The 25,327-nt window shown below is 38.5% G+C and overlaps 4 protein-coding genes across 4 annotated transcripts; all 4 read right to left on the bottom strand.

Moving 5' to 3' along the window:
* Positions 1-2,135: 2,135 nt before the first annotated feature.
* On the bottom strand, positions 2,136-3,125 carry LOC108245138 (olfactory receptor 6K3-like). The gene has a single exon (XM_017431806.3). It carries the CDS (start codon positions 3,110-3,112, stop codon positions 2,198-2,200), a length of 915 nt encoding a protein of 304 aa, XP_017287295.1. The 5' UTR covers positions 3,113-3,125; the 3' UTR covers positions 2,136-2,197.
* Positions 3,126-6,416: 3,291 nt separating this feature from the next.
* On the bottom strand, positions 6,417-7,464 carry LOC108245134 (olfactory receptor 13C2-like). The gene has a single exon (XM_017431801.3). The coding sequence runs from the start codon at positions 7,449-7,451 to the stop codon at positions 6,519-6,521; it is 933 nt and encodes a 310-aa protein (XP_017287290.1). The 5' UTR covers positions 7,452-7,464; the 3' UTR covers positions 6,417-6,518.
* Positions 7,465-13,052: 5,588 nt separating this feature from the next.
* On the bottom strand, positions 13,053-13,985 carry LOC108245133 (olfactory receptor 11A1-like). The gene has a single exon (XM_017431800.1). The coding sequence runs from the start codon at positions 13,983-13,985 to the stop codon at positions 13,053-13,055; it is 933 nt and encodes a 310-aa protein (XP_017287289.1).
* A 4,228-nt stretch (positions 13,986-18,213) lies between these two features.
* LOC108245139 (olfactory receptor 13C2-like) lies at positions 18,214-19,450 on the bottom strand. The gene has a single exon (XM_017431807.2). It carries the CDS (start codon positions 19,319-19,321, stop codon positions 18,398-18,400), a length of 924 nt encoding a protein of 307 aa, XP_017287296.1. The 5' UTR covers positions 19,322-19,450; the 3' UTR covers positions 18,214-18,397.
* Between the last annotated feature and the right edge of the window lie 5,877 nt (positions 19,451-25,327).

Genomic DNA, 25,327 nt, shown 5'->3' with positions numbered 1-25,327 from the left:
GAGATGTCCAACTTTATCCAGTTAAAATATAAACAGGCTAGGATGTACTGATGCACTCTTATGTAGAGTGTTTTCAGAGTTATTATTTTCAATTTTAGTTTCAGCATGGCCAGTTCTGCTTCAAAATCTCAACTACCAAGCCATGCTGGAGCATGCAGGCCCCATGTCATAGAAACATTGCCACCACACTTCTTCCAGGACTTTGATATATTGCCTTGCTATAGAAGTTCTGTGCATACACGACTCCCCATGACCTATTATGCTCTATCATATGTATCAGGGACCTTCTTGCATCCTTAATATTTGCCTAAAATCTGTCAAGGCCATCCACATTTCTGTTTTTACTGTAGAATGGTCATCATCCAGTGAGAAGGGGTAAAATATAAAGGTCACGTGGGTGGTTGTTACACCCTGTAGTGCATTTTTACTTTTAATTTGGCTCTTTTTTCTCTGTGGGCTGTAGCTCTATCTTTGTGTCAGTAAAACATATAAACCACAAAGAAAAATTCCTACATCAAACAGAGATTGTATGGGCCTGGAAAGTAGCAAATGAAAATAAAGTGTTATTTAGTTTAAATAATGTTTTTGTTATTCAGTGGCAGTGTTTCACTGTCCTTGTTTGTAGTCAAGGTGTCCACCATTATAATGAAAACATTGTTATTTGTGACAACTGTGTCTATTTGTGAATAATGTTGTGAACGAGGGACAGTTCTGGCAGTCGTTTGTGCTTGTACATTGAATGGCAGTTCAGGTTACCTAGCCTTTCTGAAATTTCTGGAATGTGTCCTAGAAAGAGTTCTATCTGGGAATTCCATTTTTCCCTTGGGGGACTTCAAGGAACATGGAATCCAAACGGGCCACGTTTCAGAACTCTGGTGGATAGAGGCTGTCATACACAAGAAAAAGGCCTTTTGGGCCTGGCTGTTCTGGAAGACTCCTGAAGCAGCTGATCGGTATAAAATAGTCATAGAGACTCCTAGTTCAGTGGTTGTGGAAACAAAAAAGTCATGTGAGGAATTCTGTGGGGCCATGGCAAAGGATACTCGGTTGGCCTCAAGAGGGTCTGGCAAACTGTATGACAACTGAGAAAATGACAGAGAACACTGTCCCAGGATGTGCTTGGCTCGGATGGTAAACTGCTGACCTGGACTGGGGATACTGTTGAATAGTGGAAACAACAATTTGATAATCTCCTCAATCCAAGTTACAATGTTCATCATTGCAGAGGCAAAGTATAAGGACTCGGGGAAAGGTAAGCTCATTACCACAGCTGAGGTCGCCAAAGTAGTTAAAAAGCTCCTCGATGGCAGGGTGCCAGGAGTGGATTAGTTTAACCCTGAGATGCTGAAGGCTCTGGACATTGTGGGGCTGTTATGGTAATCATACCTCTTCAATGTTGCTTGCAAAACAAAGACAACATTTGTAGACTGGCAGAGTGAAGTTCTGATCCCCATTTTTAAAAAGGTGCATGTTTGTGGTGTTCATGGTCAGGATCTCAAGGCACAGTAGTGAAGAGTAGGGTGTCAGGGTTGGGAATCTCAGGATCTCAAATCTGCTTTATGCAGGTGATATGGTTCTCCTGGCGTCTTCAGGCTATGGTTCTCATCAAAATAAGCTGGAATGCTCCCTTCAGGTTAGGGATAAGTCCTCCTCATTCGGAGGAGTTCAAGTCTTATTCATGAATGATGATAGGATGAGTGTAAAGTTAAAGTAAAGTCTATAAAGTCTATATTTTCTCTTTATAAATATGTGTATTTGTTTTATGTGATAAAAGCAAATGTGTAAGCAAATAAATAAATAAAAAAACAAGCCAAAAAGTGGTATAGTTTTCAAATATACAGGAGAAGTGTAGCCGACAAACATCAGAACATTTAACTGTAACAGAAATGTCATTAAAATGCTAAAAAAAAAAAACACACCACTGATTGTTGCAGTTGCACATGATTATGTGCAACTGCAACAATCTAAGTAGAAAAAAAATGACAAAACAATAATTTAAAACAGTATAAATAACATATTGCATGGTACCAAATACACTGAAACTAAAACACTGAAGTTATTGTTTGTAACTATATGACAATATTAAATCTAATGCGTATATTTTAATAATGTACATATTTTTCACTTTAAAGCAACATTAGGTTTATGAATAAAAACAACAACAGATTTCTAGCCATCACTGTGTATGGTGTTTGCCTTAAAAGAAAATTCTCTTCAGGTGTTTAGATATTTTTTTCATCTTCAGTCCATAAATAATTGGATTTAAAAGAGGATGATACAAAACCACTTGTAAAGTCATAATAAAACGTGCAATTTTGGGCAAGTCAATTTCCAGTCGAGCTATAATGATATCGTAGGAGCACAAACAGGAAAAGCTGATTAAAACAAGCAGGTGAGGAGAACAGGTCTGAACAGCTTTCTTCCTGACGTCTGGGCAGCTTCGATAGGATATTACAAGTATTTTACTGTATGTGAAAAGTATAAAAATAAAAGGAACAAACACTGTATTTGTCACAATAATCACACCATATACAATATATGGTCCTGTAGAGCTCATACAATACAACTTGGAAACCGCATTGTTACAAAAAATTCCATTCAAAGTGAATTTGCAGAGTTTTAAGCTATTACCCATTAATATTGATGGCACAAGCTGACAGGCAGGTAAAAGCCAAGCTAAGACCAGCAAAATAGTCACAGTTGTATTTCTCATAATAGTTTGATATTGCAGAGGTTTACATATGGACACATACCTGTCATAGGCCATGGCTGACAACAAGAGGAACTCTGACCCACTTAAAGAGTAATAAATAAAACCCTGACAACTACATGAAGTATAAGTTGTAATCTGCTTGTCAGATAAAAAGTCGATCAAAAGTTTTGGGTAGATGTTTGTGCTGAAAAGAAGTGAATTGCAGAGCAACGCTGCAATAAAAACATACATAGGCTCATGGAGGTTTTTATGAATCCAAATGAGACACAAGATAGCTGAATTACTGAAAATAATTAAAATATAGACAGTAAACATGATCACAAAATACAGAAATCTATATTTTTGCAATTCTACATGTCCACCAAAAGTTATCCATGTTACATTGAATTCATCAATCATGTTTTTTCTAATGAAAACAATACATGAAAGAAAACAGGTAGATAACAGGAACCAGTGTCACCAAAGGACAATCACTCTGTTATGATGTAGCATGTAGATGTGTACTCATCAAAGGAAACTGTTTGAATTGATGAAGTTTTTATTCATCTGTTTAAATCTCCATGGAACTCATTAAACTGTTTACGACCGACATGAAAAAAGTATCACTAAAATCGGAGACATTTGAACCTTACTGTTTCGTTTACACATCTTAGATCATGGATAGAATCACAACTTTCATCCAAATTTCCAGAGAAACATCACTGAATTAATAGGTGTTTCCAATCCCAGACTTACCATAAATATTTAACTGTGGGTATGCTTTTGCATATGATCTATAATTAAGTCTCTTATCAGAAAATGGACATTATATGTCACCACAATGAACCTGCCAAGGGAGGGTCATCTTTACATAAGCTTTACACTGCAGATAATGACTTATCTATTAACAGAATTGTTTAGAGGGGCATCATGGAAGTAGACAAAACCAAGCTTTCATTTAAACAGCATTTAATCATAAGAAGAGCAGCAGTTCTTCATATATTATCTAAATGTTGTGGAATATAAGGCCTTGTATTTATTTTCTCAGGCTTTATTTCACATTTGATTATTATATCTTAATCTTATTTGTGTTTATCACCATTTTATATTTGGTTACCATTTTAAAACCTTTAACAAGTAGTTGTTTAGTTTATCTGGAAAGAGAGGTATGTGTATTAAAGCATTAAAACCAGAGGACATCCTTTGTTTCCTCAGACAATCTTTGCTGACACTTTGAGGTTATGTGTTTTCCCACTTTTTATTTGAGGATTGTCTCCCAAATGCATTTGGTTTTATCTTTGTAATAACCGGTGTTTTCTCTCTGCTTTTGGTAAAATAAATATTTAAATTTAAGGTATTGTCTCCCTATGGTCTCTTTCCATCAACCAACTCGGGTGAGGTGAAGGAGGAGGAATGCAGGTGAAAATCCTTACCTCAACAGCATATATTTCTCATTAACAAAAACACAATTCTTTTAGGAATAAAATGTGCTAATAATATCATAATACAGAGGAATAAACACAGTTAAAGACTTGTTGGTAAATTAACTGGTTGTTGTTGGAAAATTAATGATCTAAATAACATTTAACCCGAATGTTATTTAGATAAAAGCAAAATACCACTTCAGGCGGAGAAAACCTGCGTAAAAATATTACAACAGTTCACTGCAAACCCATATGATGCACTCTATTATGGGGCGCCGTTTGTAAAGCAACGTGTGCTCAATATTTATGCCTAAATTTTGTCACATTTAGCTTCAAACACTGTTTAAAAATGTAGTGTGGATTTTCTGATGTCACCTTTTACAACATGTAGCTAGTTAAATGTAATTGTTACAGCTATATGCTAAATATAAATCTAAATGCTAAATATAAAGCTAAATGTTAAATCTAAATATTATATGTTAAATCTAAATCCTAAATGTTATATCTAAATCTAAATGTTGCAACTAAATGTTTAGCTAATATGGAAATTTTTAGTGCCTGAAACAGGAAGTACCAAAATAAAAGCTTGACACTAGGCTGAAGTTTGCTGAAATACTTTAGTAAACTAAACATTTTACAGTTAGATATTACGTAATATCGTTGTTTATCTTCCACTCATTGGGAAAGCTAGCTGGAGTTTTTATAACAAAGTGCCGGGAGTCAGGCGTTCTCCCCCGGTGTACCGAACGTGAAACGCTCGGCCAGCTGACAGCTGGCGAGCGGAGCAGGCATGTCCGAAAGTGTCAAAACAATTTTGTAATAAGATCATGTACTGATGAACCGAGCAGATATTTGAGACTTTCAAAGCCACATTCTTGCCTACAAATGTTGTAAAAAATCATGTTGTGTCACTTAAAGTGTAATATAGCAAAATAATTTGTTGGCCGGGCGGGGGCCGCTGCTCCGCAGAGAGGCTGAGGTTCTGAGGTTCGGGCGCGGACCGAGAGTGGCCGGGCGCACGGCGCCCCTCGACGTGATCCTCTGCACACCGCCGCCGACGGACGCACCACCGTCCTCCGTGCGCTCCTGGGTACCCAGCACCTAGCTCTAGCGGCAGCTGCAAGCGGGCGGCTGCTAGCTCACCATATCCCATAATTCATTGCGGGTCCAAACGAGGCTTTTAAGCAAAGCGGCAATGGTGGTGAAGAGCGACAAATTATTTTTTTTCCGAAGAAAAAAAAATTCACAGCATTGTCAATTTGCAGGGCTCTGGCAGTGCTCCTCCTGTTCCTCCTTGCACAAAGGCGGTGGTAGCAGTCCTGCTGCTGGGTTGTTGCCCTCCTTCGGCCTCCTCCACGTCTCCTGGTGTACTGGGCTGTCTCCTGGTAGCGCCTCCAGCCTCTGGACACTACGCTGACAGACACAGCAAACCTTCTTGCCACAGCTCGCATTGATGTCCCATCCTGGATGAGCTGCACTACCTGAGCCACTTGTGTTGTAGAATCCATCTCATGCTACCACGAGTGTGAAAACAACCACCAACATTCAAAAGTGACCAAAATATCAGCCAGAAAGCATAGGTACTGAGAAGTGGTCTGTGGTCCCCACCTGCAGAACCACTGCTTTATTGAATGTGTCTTGCTAATTACCAATAATTTATACCTGTTGTCTATTTCATTTGAACAACAGCATGTGAAATTGATTGCCAATCAGTGTTGCTTCCTAAGTGGACAGTTTGATTTCACAGAAGTTTGATTTACTTGGACTTACAATGTGTTGTTTAAGTGTTCCCTTTATTTTGTTTTTGAGCAGCGTAACACATTTGTAACAGTTTTTTGTGACTTTACATTCACAAAATATGTCTGTAAAACTTTTTGTAGATGAATTTTAAATAGAACAAAAATAAAACAAAACAATAATATATGAATGTAAAAATTGCATAGATAGTCATTAAACTGTTCTGAATGGGAGTGTTGTGTTAAATTTGTACAAAATAAAACCAGTCCAACATGAAGGAGTTTATAATAAAACATAATTTATTTATTTTTCTTTAGCAGAAGTAAGGCTAAAAGAGTTACTGAAGCTGAAACAAATCTCTGCAGTTTTTCTCTTATTTTTTTCCAACTGTAGATAGAAAAAAAAAACCTGTACTGAAGGTAACGGCAAGGACAAAAATCACAGCTTAATTAGTAAGTTTTTGTTTTTAATGCAAGTATGATATCTGAATTACACCTCTGATATAATTGTGTTGTATATTAGAATTATTTTAGAGAATTTTGTTTGTTTATTTTACCAGAAAAACTGATATAAACATATTTACTTTCAGATTTAAACATTTAAACAAGAAAATAGAGCCTGCATTTAAATCACAAAGAAAATGAGTTTTCATGACACATCAAACATTATTTCTGAGTTTTCAATGGGAAAAAAAGCATTTTAAGGTGTTTAGAGATTTTTTTCATTTTCAGTCCATATATACAAGGATTAAAAAGGGGATGATACAGAACCATCTGTAAAGTCATGATAAAACGTGCTGTTTTGTGAAAATCAACATTTATTCGAGCTATCACAATATCATATGAACACAAACATGAAAAGCTGATCAGAACCAATAGGTGAGGCGAACAGGTCTGGGCAGCTTTTCTCCTGACGCTTATGGAGCTTTTAAAGGTTATTATGAGTATTTTTGTGTAGGTGAAAAGTATATAAAGTATGGGGAAAAATATTGTATTAAGTGCAATAAATACACCATAGATAATATATGATGCACTTGAGCTCATACAGTAAAGTTGTGAAACTACATTATTGCAGAAGATTCCATTCAGAGTAAAGTTACAGACTTTTGAACTGTTACTAATAAACAATGATGGCACAAGCTGACAGGCAGGTAAAAGCCAAGATAAAACCAGCAAAATACTCACAGTTGTTTTACACATAATAGTTTGATATTGCAGAGGTTTACATATAGACACATACCTGTCATAGGCCATGGCTGATAACAGTAAGTATTCAGAACCACATAGAGTGTAGTAAATAAAACTCTGAAAATGACAGAGTGAGATAGATATAATTTGCTTGTCAGATAAAAAGTCGATCAAAAGTTTTGGGTAGATGTTTGTGCTGAAAAGAAGTGAATTGCAGAGCAACGCTGCAATAAAAACATACATAGGCTCATGGAGGTTTTTATGAATCCAAATGAGACACAAGATAGCTGAATTACTGAAAATAATTAAAATATAGACAGTAAACATGATCACAAAATACAGAAATCTATATTTTTGCAATTCTACATGTCCACCAAAAGTTATCCATGTTACATTGAATTCATCAATCATGTTTTTTCTAATGAAAACAATACATGAAAGAAAACAGGTAGATAACAGGAACCAGTGTCACCAAAGGACAATCACTCTGTTATGATGTAGCATGTAGATGTGTACTCATCAAAGGAAACTGTTTGAATTGATGAAGTTTTTATTCATCTGTTTAAATCTCCATGGAACTCATTAAACTGTTTACGACCGACATGAAAAAAGTATCACTAAAATCGGAGACATTTGAACCTTACTGTTTCGTTTACACATCTTAGATCATGGATAGAATCACAACTTTCATCCAAATTTCCAGAGAAACATCACTGAATTAATAGGTGTTTCCAATCCCAGACTTACCATAAATATTTAACTGTGGGTATGCTTTTGTATATGATCTATAATTAAGTCTCTTATCAGAAAATGGACATTATATGTCACCACAATGAACCTGCCAAGTGAGGGTCATCTTTACATAAGCTTTACACTGCACAGAGCTGGACTTCATGGAAGAGTGACCAGGAAAAAGTGATTGCTTAAAAAAAGGCAGACCATTTTGAATTTGCCAAAAAACATTGGAGATGTCCCAAACATATGGAAAAAAGTGCTTTGTCCAGATGATTTAAAAATTGAACTTTTTGGCCACCATGGAAGCTGTGTTTGGTAACACCTCTCATCATGCTGAGAGCTCCATCTATACAGAGAAGGATGGTGGTGGCAGCATCATGCTGTGGAAATGATTTTCATTGGCAGAGAATAGCCCAAAATTCCCATAAACACACTCCTAAACCTTGTGGAAAGCCCTCCCAGAAGAGTTGAAGCTGTTATAGCTGCAAAGGGCGGAACAATATCATATTAAACCCTATATATTGGGAATGGAATGTCACTCAAGTTTATATTTGTGTGAAGGGAGATGAGCGAATACTTTTGGCGTCTATACTTTGTAACTGGTAATTTCCAGGCTTTAATTTCTGATTCTGATGGGTTTGTATCAGTAGTCACTATCATACCTGCAGTAAAAGTCACTCAGATCATTATAAGTTTGGAATATCTTATTATATAAATCTTTTTATTTGTTTTAGGCATGTAATAACAACAATTAAACAAACCAAAACAAAATAACAGGTGCTAACATTACATATTTAGTAAAAAGGGAGGAGGAGAAGAGGAAGGGAAGAAGAGGGAGGGGGTGAAAGGACTATGTACTCATGAAGACTGTCTCAAAATACAAAAGAAATGGCTGCCAGGTAACATTGTATTGTTGAATGGAGTCATTGACTGTATGTTTCAGATGCTCAAGCTTCAGATGGAACATTACATCCTCCATCCATTGTTTATGAGACGGAGGAGCGGCTCTCTTCCAATTAAATAATATTAAGCGTCTGGCAAGTAATGTAGCAAAAGCTATGGCATTGGCCTGCTGCGTTGTTACTGGTGTTGCCGGAGGGACAACCCCAAATAGGGCAGTTAGAGCACTTCGATCAATACTCCTCTTACATACCAATGTAAACGTGTTAAAGATTGACTCCCAAAAGGGGAAGAGCCTGGGGCAAAGCCAGAACATATGACTGAGGTCAGCAGGGCTGTGTCCACACCTAGCACAAGATGACTCTACATCGAGATACATTTTTGATAATTTATTAGGGGACAAGTATAGTCTGTGTAACACCTTAAACTGTAGCAGGTTATGTCTAATGCAAATTGAAGAAGAGTGGATTCTAGAAATTGCGGCCTGCCAGTCTGCATCAGTAAATGATTCCCCTAACTCTTCTTCCCATGATTCTTTCAGATGTCTAAGTGATGGGGATGCAGCACTCAGAATTTTGCCATATATAGCTGATACTAAACTCTTATCAGTCAGGTTCATATCCAAACATTCATCAATCCATGTTGTTCGAGGCAACGTTAATGAGAAATTAGCTTTCACATAACTACGTACTTGGAGATACCTGAAGAAGTCAGCCTGAGGTATGCCAAAGTCCCTTTTTAGCTGTTCAAAAGAAATAAATTGGTCTCTTTCAAAGAGGTCCTTTATGCAAGTTATGCCTCTTTCATGCCACTTCTGAAAGGATGGGTCTATCAGGGATGGGGTGAACTGAACATTGCATCGCACAGGAGATGCAGTTAATGCATTTCTACTTTGAAAATGAGTCCTAAATTGGGACCATATTTTTAGAGAGCCCCCAACAACAGGATTGTTTGTCCGATGGCATTTACTCAATGGTAAAGGGCTACATATTAATGAGCTAAGCAAAACTGGATTACTGGAGTGTTGTTCCAGGTGGACCCAAACTGGGGATTCGGCATCTGACTGATCCTTAAACCAGTACAAAAACTTATGGATATTGGTTGCCCAGTAATAGTAAAGAAAATTAGGTAGGGATAATCCACCATCCTCCCTCTGTCTCTCCAGATATTCCTTTCTAATTCGTGGGATGTTTTTATTCCAGATAAACATAGATATATGTTTGTTTAATTCTTTGAAGAACTTCTTAGGAATAAAGACTGGTATGGTTTGAAACAGGTATAAGAACCTTGGCATGATAGTCATCTTGATTGAGTTTATTCTTCCTACAAGAGACAGAGGGAGTTTTGACCATTTCTCCATATCCAATCTAGCCTTATTCAATGCCTTAGTGAAATTTTTGTTAAACAAGCAATTGTAGTCATATGTTACACAGACACCCAAATAATCAAAACTATCTTTACTGACTATAAAGGGGAAACTATGGAAGGTCATTTGACGCGCTTTTTCGTTGATTGGGAATAAAACACTTTTGGATAGGTTCAATCTATAACCAGATACCTGCCCAAATTTTTCAATTAGATTTAGAGCAATAGGTATTGTGATACTGGGTCTAGACAGAAAAAGGAGGAGGTCATCGGCATAGAGGGATAATTTGTTAACGTGCCCACCTCTCTGCACACCAGCTAAATTAGCAGAGTCTCTTATCATGGTTGCCAGAGGTTCAATAGCAATATCAAATAAAAGGGGGCTAAGGGGGCATCCTTGTCGAGTACCACGTGAAAGAGGAAAGAAACTAGACGTGACCTTATTTGTTCGTACTGACGCCTGTGGGGCTGTGTACAAAATGGTGATCCAAGTGCAGAAAACTGGGCCGAATCCAAATTTTTTGAGTGTAGTAAACAAAAAATTATATTCAATTCTATCAAATGCCTTTTGGGCGTCAAGGGATATTACTACTTCAGGTTCAACATTATGGCGCTGATAGATTACATTAAAGAGTCGTCGCAAATTACTGGATATCTGCCTGCCCCTTACAAACCCTGTCTGGTCTGGGTGAACAAGTTTGGGAAGAACATCCTCAAGTCTGCCAGCAAGGATCTTTGCCAAAATCTTATAATCACAACATAGCAAACTAATTGGACGATATGATTCACAGAGCATGGGGTCTTTAGATTTTTTAAGTATTAGTGAAATAACTGCTTGCGTCATAGTCACAGGAAGAGCCTTTTGGTCCAATATTTCCCTAAAAACTCTTAACAGTAAAGGGACTAATTTTGATTCAAATTTTTTAAAGAACTCTATGGGAAACCCATCTGGACCAGGCGCCTTTCCAGATTTCATTTTTGTGATGGCCTGAGTTATTTCTGACATTGTAATAGTGCCCTCCAATTTAGATTTGTCTGAATCATCTAAAATGGGCATAGTCAAATTGCTAAATAGGTCTTCGATCAAGGCAGTATCATCGGCCTCAGAAGTATACAGATTCTCAAAAAATGACTTAAACTGGGCATTAATCTCATTTTGATTAGTAAATACACTACCATGCTCATCCTTTATTGCTGTAATGAAACCCGCAGCTGTTGATTGTTTAAGTTGATGGGACAACATTTTGCCGGCACGATCCCCAGACTCATAATAGGTGAGACGAGACCATAAGTTTGGAATATCTGGCAGAAATTTTTTACAGGGGTGTGGAGATAACCTTTGACCCAAGCAGGACCAAAACCAAAGCAAATTTCTGCCATCTTAAACAACTTCAGTCTCAAAAGTTTCATAGCAATTGATGCAAATGATAATTTATAAATTTTACACCACCATCTCTATTGAACAGATGGTTATTTACATAAATATTTGTGGTTATTTGGTTATTTACAAAGTTGTCTACAGTCTATTACCAGTAACTGGACATGTACCTACCAGTTACCAATCTTGCAAAGTAAAATGTATTAAATGTCAATAACAGGGAACACTAAAATTTAAATGTGAAATAAAAACAAAAGAAAAGGTTGGTTTAGATCAGGATGGGTGCATTGGATTAAACACCAAAAAAAAATTCTTAAAATGGTTTTGTGGATATTAAAGTTGCAAACATAAGATTTATGTTAGAATTAAATAAAAGTATAATTTTTTGAAGGAATGCACATCTGCCACCCTGCAAGCCTTTGTTTTAAACAAAGATGTTGCACAGAGTGTTAGCCCTCAAAATATATGTTAGGGGTAATTGTCAGCTACTACACATCAAGATTTAACTCATTATCTGTAAATTTAACTGAGTTATAGTTTTTTTTTGTGTTGGGTAATTTCAGTTGGTCATCTTAAAATAAAATGATTCCAAACGTTAATTAGTTTGTAAATGCACATCAAGTATGTATTTTCTGAGAGTTTTAATAAAATCTGTCCAGTGGCTCATGAGATGTTTTGCTGACAGAAACAAACATACACAGAGACACACATAGACACAGGCAAATAAATACATGATCACTTTTCTCTCTGCTCCTGGTGGAAGGCGGACGTGTTTCTTTTCTCTCTGTCTCTCCGTCTCCTGAACTCGTCTCATAATTTTGACTGTCTTAGCCTAATTGTTGTTTAGTTCAGCTTTAACTTCATCATGATTTTATTTAGTTTATTTTAGCTACTATTTTGACTGTTTTAGCTCAGGTTTAGATATGTTTAGTTTCATAATTTCATTTAGATTATCCTATATTTCATTTACATTATACATGATTGATCTATATTTCATTATGATGTTTTTTATGATGTTTGCTGTACCTCTGTATTTGATTATGTACCCTATTGTTGTTTCTGTGTTGTAAAGCACTTTGAATCACCTTGTTGTGGAAAAGTGCTATATAAATAAATTTCACTTTACTTCACTTCACTTGGTTTTCTCGTGGCAGGTTATAAAAATGGTTTAGTGGGTGCTAAAAACTAAAACAGTAGTTTAGTTTAATGTTAGATTCAACAGTTATAGGATGTAGATATTTTAAGATGAAAGATTAATACTGATTATTGTGAACTGTAAGTTTATGGTAATTTTCTTTTTGTTTAAAAGACAATATTTACATAAAATTTGTTTTGGATATTACAGCCTTAAAATACAACATACAAAACACATTTAGGAGTCTGCAAACTCCAAGTAGATAGGGCTGAAATGGGTATTAAAGCCAGGACCATGCTACTGTGAATTGGCAGTGACAAATCTCTTTGCCTTTTACAAGGAAATAAAAAAAATCTGAAAAATACAAAACATGAAGACTTTTAATCTGAGTTGTAAAAACTATAAAAACAAAGATTATATAATATTATTTTAAAAATATAATATGATTTAGTACAAGTTTAAAAAAAACATTGCTGATTCATTGCTGAGTTTAGAAAAATTACAATGAACATATTTTGTTTGAACAAACCAATCTTTTAACATGTTTGGAAATTTTTTTCATTTTGATCCCATATATAAGTGGATTAAAGACAGGGTGATACAAAAGTATTTGTAATGTCATTACAAAACGAACAGTTTGGGGAAAATCAGACTCCACTCGAGCTATAATTACATCATATGCCATCAAACAGAAATAGCTGATTAAAACCAGCAGATGGGGTATACAGGTTTCAGCAACCTTTTTCCTAAATGAATTACAACTCCTATAGGACATTATAAATATTTTGGAATATGTAAAACTTGTAAAGACAATTGGAAGTATTGCAATATTTAGTAAAGCAACAACCCCAAAAACAGTAAGTGGTCTTGATCTCACACAATGAGCTGAGTAAATGACATTGTTGCAAATTATTCCTTTTAACCTTAAGTTACAAATTTTAGCTTTAGCACTCAGGATTACTTGCACTGCAATGTGGCAAGCGGGAAAGAACCAGGCTAGAAGCAGAAAAATGTTCACTGTGGTTTTTGTCATGATTGTTGGATATTTTAGAGGTTTATAAATAGACACATATCTGTCAAATGCCATCACTGCCAACAGCATAAATTCTGCACCACCTACAGTATAAAACATAAAAAACTGGAAGAGACAAGCTGAATAAGATATGATCTGTTTTTCAAATAAAAAATCAATCAGGAGCTTTGGGTAAACAGTGGTGCTGTAAAGAACACCGTTAAATAACAAAGCTGCCATGAAGATATACATGGGCTCATGGAGGCTTTTGTTTGTCCAGATCACATACACAATAATGGAATTACTACAGATTATTAAAATATATACTGTAAACATAATAGCAAAATACAAATGCCTGTATTTGCTAAGTTCCACATACCCCGACAGAGTTATATAAGAAATATTTACCTCAGTATCCATGAATATTTTTTAAACTCCTCTAATTATTCATTCACTAAAAAGTGAGAATTTGTTTTGTTAATATTCAATCTGCAGCAAGTGTCTTTTTCTTTACCTACATTACATATAGTAAACTTGCTATATTTTCATCTGCAAAATCTACAAACTGAATTGTTTCAATCTGTGAAACGTTTTTATTGGCTTCTACCCCCCTTTAATGATCTGTTCTCTGGAGGACCACTTTATTGTCTCACTGTTTTTTTGACAAAACAGTGGCATTAGACTACTATGAAATTCCAAACCAAGGAAGATAAAGTCAGCATGATAAAATAAAGTCAAGGTAAATCACCCGTACAATTTCAGAAATTCAGATAAATTTAAGGACATTGTTTTCAGTAGTGTTCCTTGGTTTGTTTGTTTGTTCACAAAATTTATTAAAAACTAACAAACATATTTTAATGACATTTTTAGGAAATTATGGGGCTGTCACAAGAAATAATTGATTACATTTTTGGTATTTCAGACAATTTTTTAATGACGCTTTTGCTTTGGCAGAGGTTAGTGCGCTCGAGTGTTTTTAGTTTTCATTACTTCTTTTGTTTTTCTTATTCAGAGAAGAAAACAAAATTGGTACAAAACTAGTAGGATTGATGTCATGGCTTTACCTGCAGGTCAGATAAATATTTGGAAATTAATAAAAAACAAAGAGGCAAAATTAGTTCAATATCCTGTTCAATATATCCACAAATACAGTTGTGGCTTCAACATTGACATACAGTACCACATATTACATCTCTTAACAATAATTTAGTGGCAATTTCTATTGCAGTAAATTTCAAACTGTGATTGTTTTAGCCAAATTAAAACTGTAAGAGAAGATTTTTTTTATCAGTTGTAAACATAACCATAGGTGAGTTGTTGTCTTGTCAGTTGTTGGCCTGAACTCCAGAATCAAAAGGATGGCCAACCAGGTGATTAAAGATGAATTTGGCTCATTATGAGGTAAAGCATATGCAACTTTCCCTGAAATTTGTGGACAGGGTGGTTCACATGAGTGGTTCACTCCATATTTATGTTGTAGCTCCTACTCATTTGCACTGAGAAAAACATTATGCTCGGCAGCCCCTATTAGTTGTGGAGCTCCTCAAGATTCCATCTTGGAGCTAATTTTATTTAAACTGTACATATTACCTTTGAGTTATATTCCATAAATGCAATATTTTATTTCACTCTTATGCAGTCAATATACAGGCTGATATGACCCTGAGTCTTGATGACCTATTTCTTATGTTGTTATGTTGAACATTGTTTTGAAAAGGTGAAAAACTGAATGACAAGTATTTCCATCCATCCATCCATCTTCTTCTGCTTATCCGGGGTTGGGTCACGGGGGTAGCAGCCTAAGCAGGGAGACCCAGACTTCCCTCTCCCCAGCCACTTGGGCCAGCTCCTCCGGGGGAATCCGAAGGCGTTCCCAGGCCAGCCGAGAAACGTAGTCCCCCCAGCGTGTCCTGGGTCTTCCTCTGGGCCTCCTCCTGGTGGTGTCATGATCGGTGGAGACAACGGAGGTGATCCCAGAGAGCAGACTCATCTTAAAAGGAAACTAATTTATTGAACTAAATAAACAAAACAAAAGCTGACGTGGCAGCACAATAAAACAAAAACAAAATCTTAAATTCAAGCAGGAACCAAAATAGACAGGACATGACCAGGAAACAAGCAGAGCAGAACAGAACAATGAACCAGTGGCATGTTGGAGAAAATGACCGGGTTTTAAACACTGAAGACAACGAGGTAAGTGGGAACAGATGAGCGATATAAATTGTTGACAGGTGGAGATGGACATGGGAGAGAGACAACAGAGTAACTGAGGAGGAGTGAATGATGACAGAAAACAAAGGCACTAGAAATAAGAGCAAAACTAAGACAAGGATAACTGAGCACAAACAGCAAAACAATAAACAAAACCCCCAAAACCCGACAGTACCCCCCTCTCAAAGGACGGCCCTAGATGTCCCAAAACAACAAAAAAGGTTCTAGCACGGGAGGGTGGTGGGGGGAAAAAACAAAAACACAAGATGGAGGACAAAATGAAAAAACAAACAAACAAAGAGCACTGAACAAAAACCCGACCAGGAAAACTGGGGAAAACACACAGGTACTCAAAAAATAAACAAAAAAATAAACCCAGGTAACGGGACTAGAGTTCTGGTGGACAGCCCGTACGCCATCCGCTGTGGAGCAAAAGTTCTGACGGACGGCCTGGGCGTCGTCCACGCCGGAGCAAGAGTTCAGGGGGGCGATCCGGACGCCATCCTCGGCGAAACAGGAGTTCAGGAGGGCGACTCGGGTGCCATCCGCTGCGGAACAAGAGTTCTGGAGGCCGGCCCGGGCGCAGTCCCAAGCGTGGCGGGCGTGGATCAAGCAGGCGAGAGCGCAGCAGGCGTGGACCAATCAGGCGAGATAAGGGCATCGTCTGGAACCCTCGACGGAGCAGACTGGAGCGAAGTGTCCGCCCGGACCCTCAGAGGAGCGGACTGGAGCCAAGTGTTGATCCGGATCCTTGACGGAGCAAAGCGAAGCGAGGCGTTGTCCGGGACCCTCGGCGGAGTGGAGACGAGCGAGGCATTGTCCGGGCCCCTTGGCCATGCGGAGGAAAGCAAGGCATCGTCCGGGATCCTTGGCCATGCGGAGCGAAGCGAGGCATCGTCTGGGACCCTCAGCCATGCGGAGCAGAGCCCAGGTTTAAAACGACTGTCACCGGTGCTGTTGACAAACAGGGTGCCTGTGGAAATTGTGCTACTGTTAGTCGAAAAGCACGAGGAGGGAAACATGCCAGGAGACAAAGGGAGAAGAGGGAAAGTCAGGAGTGCAGGACAGAGGGTAGCAACTCTAAACATAAGGACAATGACAGGCAAAGGCAGACAGCTGGCTGATATAATGCAGAGGAGGAAGGTGGATGTGTTATATGCACAAGAGACCAAGTGGAAGGGCAGCAAGGCTTGCGGCATTGGGGCAGGGTTTGAGCTGTTTTACCATGGTGTGGATAGGAAGAGAAATGGAGTGGGGATGGCTCTGAAGGTGGAGTTAGCAAGGAATGTAGTTAAGGTGAAAAGAGTGTGAGACAGGATGATCTGTCTCAAGGTAGAAGTAGAAGGTCTGATGTTCAAGAAGAGAAAGAGAAATTCTGGAAGGATTATGATGAAGCGATAGAGAGTATTCCTAGGGACAAGAGAGTGGTGTTGTCACATTTACTGTTTATTGTTTAGTTCTCTTAACTCTGGACCCAAACAAGTCAAAGATGCCCCCTGTCTTGTTCATAGAAATTAATTTTTAAATAAACAGGACTTGCATCTAGAATTCATCGTGAAAATCAAGAGGCCCATTTTCCCAACATCCTTATTATATTCTATTCAGGTTTTCAACTTTACTTGGATATTTACCTGCATAATAACAGAAAAGCTTTTATTCATATTATTTTCAGCTCACAATATTTCTTTTAACCGTATTTGTCCAGCATACAATATTTGTCCTTTTACAATAAAGGCTAAAAGAGTGCAACATTGCCTAGTGTTTTGTATCAGGCTCCAAATAAATTAAACAAACCAATCATGAAGAACACCACATTTAAAAGTGGAAATAATAAAAAAAGAAATGTTGGCTTGGTTCATAATAGGTTTTGGATAACAGACTAGAAATTTCTTACTTGTGAAAGTGTAAACAGGAGTCATGTCTGATTCAAACTGAAAGTATTTCACGAGTTAAGAAAATGAGCAAAAATATATTTGAAATATTCCAGGGTAAATGAAAGCTTTCCAAATCACTTTTGACAAAAACTCTTTTTTAAATAATGGGGCCATAACCAAACACACACACACTTTTAAAATTTTTCCATTTTTCATTTATCAGAATTTAGCAAAATAATAACCATAAACATAAAGAGTTGGTTTAAAAATATTTATCAAAACATAACAAAACCTCCTTATAACTCTTGTTCATGGTTGCAGAGAGGTGGTGTCTATTTCAAGCAGTCGGTGGGTGGAAGGCTGGGTACCCCCTGGACAGGTTGCAAGTCCATCACAGAGTCAGCAGAGAGACACAAAACACACAACCATCTGCTTACAACTAAGGTCAATTTAGAACTACCATTTTAGAACCTAACTTGTTTTGGATTGAACCAGTTTTTTAAACTGCAAAAAGGATGAGGTTTTTTGTTTTATTTTAGGGTAGTACATATACGCAAAAAAAAGTAGCCAATTTGATCTGTTTTCCTTTATTTTCTGTATTTATGTGAGTTAAGCAATAAACCATGTGCAAACAATATTAATTTTAACAACATGCATATTTCTTACAGTTAGACCCAATACACTTGGATTTTAAAAAGAATGTGGTTCACACAAAATGACTTAAGAAAAATAACAGAAGTATTGATTTCATATTTTGCCTGAGCGGAACAACCTTTTAAGGTGTTTAAAAATTTCTTTCATTTTGATCCCATATATAAATGGATTAAACAAAGGGTGATACAAAAGTATTTGTATTGTCATTATGAAGCGGACAATTTGGGGAAGATCAGACTCCACTCGAACTACAATTACATCATATGCCAACAAACCAAAGTAGCTGATTAAAACCAACAGGTGAGGTATGCAGGTCTCAGCAACTTTTTTTCTGAATGTTTTAGAACTTTTATAGGATATTATAAATATCTTTGCATATGTAAAAACTGTAAAGAGAATTGGAAATATTACCATATTTAGTAAGATAACAACACCAAAAAAAGTAATTGGTCTTGATCTCACACAATGAGCTGAGTAAATGACATTATTGCAAATTATTCCTTTTAACCTTAAGTTACATATTTTAGCTTTAGAACTCAGGATTGTCTGTACTGCAATGTGGCAAGCGGGAAAGAACCAGGCTAGAACAAGAAAACTATTCACTGTGGTTTTCGTCATTATTGTTGGATATTTCAGAGGTTTACATATAGACACATATCTGTCAAAAGCCATCACTGCCAAAAGTATGAATTCTGAACCACCTATGGAATAAAACATAAAAAATTGAAAGTGACAAGCCGAATATGAAATGATCTGTTTTTCTGATAAAAAGTCAATCAGGAGCTTTGGGTAAACAGTGGTGCTGTAAAGAACACAGTTAAATAACAAAGCTGCAATGAAGATGTACATGGGCTCATGGAGATTTTTGTTTGTAATGATCAAATACACAATCGTAGAATTACTGCAGATTATTAAAACATATACTGTAAACATAATGGAAAAATACAAATGCCTGTATTTGTTCAGTTCTACATACCCCCACAGAGTTATGTAGGAAATATTTACCTCAATATCCATGAATGTTTTTTTAAACTATTGTAACCCGATGAATAGTCAATAAACAGTAAACATTCAAAGAGTTACATCAGTGTCCAATATGCAGTGAGTCTTTCTATACCTCAATGTAATGACAGTAAATTTGTTGAATTATCACCTCCAAAATGCACAGACAAAATACTCTGAGTCTGCTGAAAGTCTTTTTCTTTTTATTAGCCTCCATCCCCCTCTAATGATCTAACCTCTGGAGGACCACATTATTACCCTGTTTTTTTTAATATTTTATGAAACTGTAGCATTACACAACCATAGTGTGGCACGCCAAGCATGATAAAGTCAACATGATAAATTAAACCCAAGATAAAAATGTTTCAAAAATGTAGACGTGTGTGTGTAGACTTGAATTGTGGATGATAAGGCAGAGAACCTTAAATGAAGATTAAACTTTATTAACAAAGGGCTGACAAAGCAGCACATTAAGTAATGCAATAAACAAAACCAAACACAAGAGCAGACAAAATCCAAGGAGTAGCAAAATGTAGCAGCAATAGAGAATCAGCAAACAAAGAACAAGAGCTGGGAAACAGTTGAATCTGACTATGGTCTGAGGATCCGAGAAAACTACACTGGAAGGGATAATTGACATGATGCGACCTGTCAATTAAGCCAGTAGGTTCGTCAGCAACTGACCAATTGGCAATCAATATTGAAAAGTAAGTGACATGCCCCTTACATGCAGGAACTGACTGCTATTTTCCTTCAACAAACTTGTGAAGATTTTCATTACCAACACTTTACGCTTATAGCAGATTTTGTGAAATAGTCCAAATAATCCTGACTTTATAACCAGGAATAAAGGTTAAATGTCATCGGGGAGCATGCAATTGACACACATTATCCTGAGCAGTTAGAGGGCGGGATACAGTTTTTTTTTATTTCCAAAACTTAAATAGTCTCAAGAAGTGTATAAACAATGATTAAAGGCTTCTGGCCATCCTCACGTACAGCTGAATTCAACAGTGATCAATAGCAACTACCGCATGTTTGTGTGTGTGAACGTAAGTGCAAGTAAATCTACCGTTTTTTTTGCAGCTATATTGATTGTCATGATATTTTATTCACCATTTATTATCAGCTCGGGTAAATGAAAGGTTAACACTTCAAGCTAATTGTGATTGGCTTTGTTTGTAGACATAAATACATTGCATAAGTTTAATCTTTGATTACTATGATCGGATAACAATAAACTGATTTTGCACAACCCATTTAATTGGTTGCAGAATGTAAAATGTAGACTTTTGGCACATACTTAATTTCCCTGTAAGTTCTAATCATAGATTGCTCACACTTGAAACCAGTACGGATGATTTCTTTCATAGTATAACTGCCACGTTTCTGTTTCTACATGTTTATGTGTTTTTGTTGATTTTGTGAAGCACCACTAGAGGGAGCTGTGGTGTCAGAGTAACCTTGCGCTGAGTAGATAAAGGTCAAGAAGAAGCGATCTCAAGTAAAGGGGAGAAAGCATGGACATTAAAGTTTAAGAAAATAAGAAGGAAAAGTATTTTCCTAATTCCTTACTTGGTACTCAGCCAACGAGGTAATTTGTCTGTTTTTTATGTTTTAGAAGTAGTTTTATTCGACGATTGTCTTTATTTTTAACTGAGCTAATTGGCGTTTTGTCTGTGTTTTAGTTTTCACGGTGTGTGTATTGAGTCTGTACCAAGATGGATTCAATAAACTCATCAGTAGAGAGAGCCACTTGTGTCTGTCGGTACCTGGAGGAATTATACATAGGCATTGTAACATTCTATCTGATATAGCTGCTTCAGAGTCGGGCCAGCCGGGTCGGCCCTGCTTCGTGGGCGGCGCTAGCTTAGCTCCTTGTCACTCATTGGTCGTGGGTGTGACCAGATGCAAACACATAGAGCGAAGGTAGGAATATAAACAACAGCGTTAGTTTACCCTGCAACGTTTATGCCGTCTGTCCTCCAGCTGAAGGCGCTGTAAAGCCTGAAATCTCCGGCGGATAACAGCTGTCCTACTCCGCGCAACAATTGCGGCATCCAGAGCATTTCTTCCACTGCGCCTCTCTTCCTGAAGTCTCAGGAGAATCCCCATAAGTTTAAAAAACAGCAACAACACAGGACCAACTTTGTCCATAGCGCTTCCGTTGTTTACACAACTTGCGCCATGTTTTGGTAGCGCACACCCCCGCAACACGAGGAGACGTTCCTCTGCTACCGACCAAACTGGCTGGTGTGAACGCGATCCATTCTTTATCGAGCCGAGCCGAGTAGAGCGGAGTAGAGCCGGACTTCTGAATTAGGGTCCATGTAAAAAAGGCATATATTAAAACAAAAAATATATTTCTCTCCCCCAACTTTTTCCATTTTCAAACTTTTTTGAAAAAACTCCAGGGAGCCGCTAGGGCAGGGCCAAAGAGCTGCATGCGGCTCTAGAGCCGCGGGTTGCCAACCCCCGACTTAGACGTTTGCTCCATGACATACGCAAACAGTACAAAGATTAAAATGAAAGATGATACTGTTTGTTGAATAATACTGTTTCTTTAGGGTGGTGGGAGGTGTGTGTGTGACCAATATGGCCGCACACTTTGTTTATGATACAAGGGGCAAGCAACTCAAAAACCCAAACAGCAGGAGCAATCAAGTATAAAATGATTTATTAAAAAAAAAGGTCACCTTAGTCGTGACACAATCAAACAGTCCTCTTTTTCTTTCTTTAAAATCCCAGGTTCCACAATTGTCTTTCAATATCACCACTCAGATATTGCAGGTCAGGCTCCTCTTATGCTACTTTGGTGGAGGCGATCCCTCTGTAGCGCACCCTCTGGCCAGTTCCACAGCTGGCTCCGCGATGCTCGAGCACTGCTCCATACTTAGGCGTGCCACGCCCCCTCTCTGCCCGATCCAGCTAAAAGAAAGAAGCAGGAAAATGCCAGCATCTCCGCACCAAGACCTCGTCGGAAGGCATCTTTTACGCAGCTACTCTCTAACCAAAACAGAGCGCTACTCACAGGCACCTGATCCTTTATATTGGGCCGTCTGCTCACTTCCTGGTGCTCCGTGCCTGGCGTGCAGACTCAGCACGTCTCTCGCTCCACAGCATGCCTGTCTCCGTCACCTGCGGAACTTAATCTCTCCGCCCTTTTCCCAAAGGCTCCCTTATATTCTGGCTTCAATCAGCTTCCGCACGTGCAGCTAATTACCGGGCTCCGCGTCCCCAGAACTCCCTAACCCAGCACGCCCAAGACGCCAAAGGAAAAACAAACAAAACACACATGCAAAAATAAAAACAAAACAGTCTTAATTCCCCATGTGTAACATCTGTGTCTTTGTAATTGTTTTTTAGCTTTAAAATACAGATTCTTGAAGTTCTTGAATGCCCGTTTTTTTTCCTGCAGTTTCCATCAATCTTAAATGGTTTGGACACATTAGTTATAAAGTCATTATAAGTACGTGAAAAAAATTATCATAGAAATTGTGTCAAACAAAAGGTATTGGTTAATATTGGATAACGATCAGGTAGTCAGGTAATGATTGGTTCCTCAGTAAGTACTTGGTATGATGGTTCATTACATCAGTGAACAAAATAATAGCCAGGCAATGATTAGGTACTCAATAAATGATAGTCAGACATAGTTAGGATGACAACAGTAAAAGATTATGAAATTGCTAATGTCTTTCATCAGTAGGTTTACAAAAGAGCGAATCCAATAAAATCGGCAATCACTAGGAAACAGGTTTATGATAATTATGAGCTGTGACCTCACTGGTGCAGAGTTTATTCGGAATCCACATGGAGAATTTCTCCTCTGTTTCTGTGGTAACTAACCAGTAGTGTCCTAATAGGCTTGGCTGTGAGTTCTTCAGTAAGTACTGGTTAACTTCCCATTAGCTCCTGTTTCATTCCTCTTTGGTTTCCTTGGTAACTGCCCATTAGTTCTTGATTAGTTCATCTTTATTTACAAGGTAACTAACCAGTAGTCCCCTAATAGGCTTGGCTGTGAGTTCCTCAGTAAGTACTGGTTAACTCCCCATTAGCTCATGATTCATTTCTAATTCTTTACTGAGGAGTTCCCTAGAAGTTAATTAAATTTTCTGTGCCTTATTGTAAAGTGTTACTGTCAGGGTTTTGATTTATTTAACCTGCTAAGAAAGAATCACACCGGACAGGCTTGTTGTCTTTTTCTGAAGGCCTTCGCAAAGAGGAGAAATTCCACAACAGCTCCTAATGGCGTGCTGTCCAGGAAGTTCTGACTCCTTACTTGGGCTTTCTCTTTTATTAAAGGAAGAAGAAAAAGGGGTTGATCTGAGCTGGGCAAACCCAGTCCAGACCATAGTTTAACAAAAACACATAGCTTTTTGGGAGAGCCAGATAGTGTGGCACCTGCCATCTGACCTTCATGTCTCACGTAGGCAGTGTTACACATGAGCACAAAGGCTGATAAAATAAAAACCCTAACAGTTACCTTTTTTTGTTCACAGTGGAACCTGGTAGGGGTTCTCCACCAGTTCTGTTCTAAACCTGTTCCTTCTGTTTTGTGGCTATACAGAGAGCTCAGCCCTTGTGCTTTTAAGTTTACTCTTAGCTAGAGGTATTTTGCTTTCTTAGTTAGAGAGGGCATTTTGTTTATCATTTTGGCCTTGGAGACCTTGAAGCTTAAAACTTCACTGTGTTTGGACCTCTTTTGTAATTTTTGCCTTTTTAAAATCACACCCTTTTCTTTTACTGACATCAACTGCCTAAGGATTACTTATTTGTTTTGTGTTACACCCAGTGCTATGTGGGGGCTCCTTCTTGGTGTTCCCTTGGCCCTGGTCGGCTAGATTGGTGTGGGCAGGCGGGTCGGAAGGGGGCCAGTTGTAGAGCTGGCCCCTGGGGGAGTTGTGCCGGTACCTTGGTGCCCAACCCCTTCCCCCCAGCACATGCAACACAACTCATCAGTAGGGTCTTTATGTGTGGGGCGAGCAGCCCTGCAAGCATGGGGGAACACCAGGTAGTGCCCTCCCTTGCCGTGCTTGGCCCCACCCTGCACCTCTATTTTAATGCATCAGAGACATTTAGGGTTTCGGGGTTGCAGAGGGTCCTGCTGTCTGCAAGCAGTGGGGCCCCACTGACCCCACTGCGGGTGGCTGCCCCCTTGGTGTGATGTGTTTGTGTGGGTGCCTGAGCCATGTCCCAGAGTTGCAGGTTCCCGCCAGGTGGTGTATGGCTCCTGGGGTTTGGCGGGGCTTCGCTGGGGTCCTAGGGGCTGCGCTGGTCTCTGATGGGCTCCGATGGACTCCAATGGACATCCCTTCCGTTTAGACCCCTCAGAAGGTTGGCCCAACAAGGGGGGTGGCTATATGCCCTTTCACCTTGGTCCTTCTGGGTTCTGGCTGCTGAGGTGGACTAGTGCCTGCCCGGTGTGTTGGGGGTTCTGGGTTCTGCCTCTCTCCCCGTACCTCTTTGTCCTGGGGGCTGCTGGCCCTGTGCTTCCCTGGCAACCTACCTCTGTGCGGACACACAGCTGCCTTGGGATGGTGCCCAGTGTCTGTTTGCCTGGGACTGCTGCTGCCTTCTGGGGCTGGATCCACCTGTCCTTTCTGCTCTTGGCACTTTTTTTTTTAACTGTGCATCACCAGGTGGTTAACTAGGACACATGCACCCACATAACACGAACACAACTTTTGTATGCATGTATGTGTAAATGTGTGTGTATATATATATATATATATATATATTCCTGATCAAAATCTTAAGACCAGTCAAAAAATTGCAAGAATTTGCATTTTGCACTATTGGATCTTAAGAAGGTTCTAAGTAGAGCTTCACAATGTTAAAGGAAAGAATCAGTGCAAGAGACAAGAACTTTTGAGCAGGGAATTTTCTGCAAACTGCATTTACACTCAAACATGATGACAAGGCGGGAAGTGTGGCAGTTGACAACGGGATGATGTCACCGGAGATGTTGGGGGAGGAAGCGGAAGCTGGAATAATCGCGGGAAACTCGGGTTGTTCAGA

Source organism: Kryptolebias marmoratus, linkage group LG6 (genome assembly GCF_001649575.2).
Source record: "Kryptolebias marmoratus isolate JLee-2015 linkage group LG6, ASM164957v2, whole genome shotgun sequence".
Lineage (NCBI taxonomy): Eukaryota > Metazoa > Chordata > Actinopteri > Cyprinodontiformes > Rivulidae > Kryptolebias > Kryptolebias marmoratus.
The sequence above is the reverse complement of the archived record's forward strand: the minus strand, read 5'-3'. Positions and strand labels throughout refer to the sequence as shown.

Bases quoted from the DNA above. Each gene is read 5' to 3' on its own strand.
- LOC108245138 (XM_017431806.3), bottom strand. From the start codon at position 3,112: ATGATTGATGAATTCAATGTAACATGGATAACTTTTGGTGGACATGTA.
- LOC108245134 (XM_017431801.3), bottom strand. From the start codon at position 7,451: ATGATTGATGAATTCAATGTAACATGGATAACTTTTGGTGGACATGTA.
- LOC108245133 (XM_017431800.1), bottom strand. From the start codon at position 13,985: ATGGATACTGAGGTAAATATTTCTTATATAACTCTGTCGGGGTATGTG.
- LOC108245139 (XM_017431807.2), bottom strand. From the start codon at position 19,321: ATGGATATTGAGGTAAATATTTCCTACATAACTCTGTGGGGGTATGTA.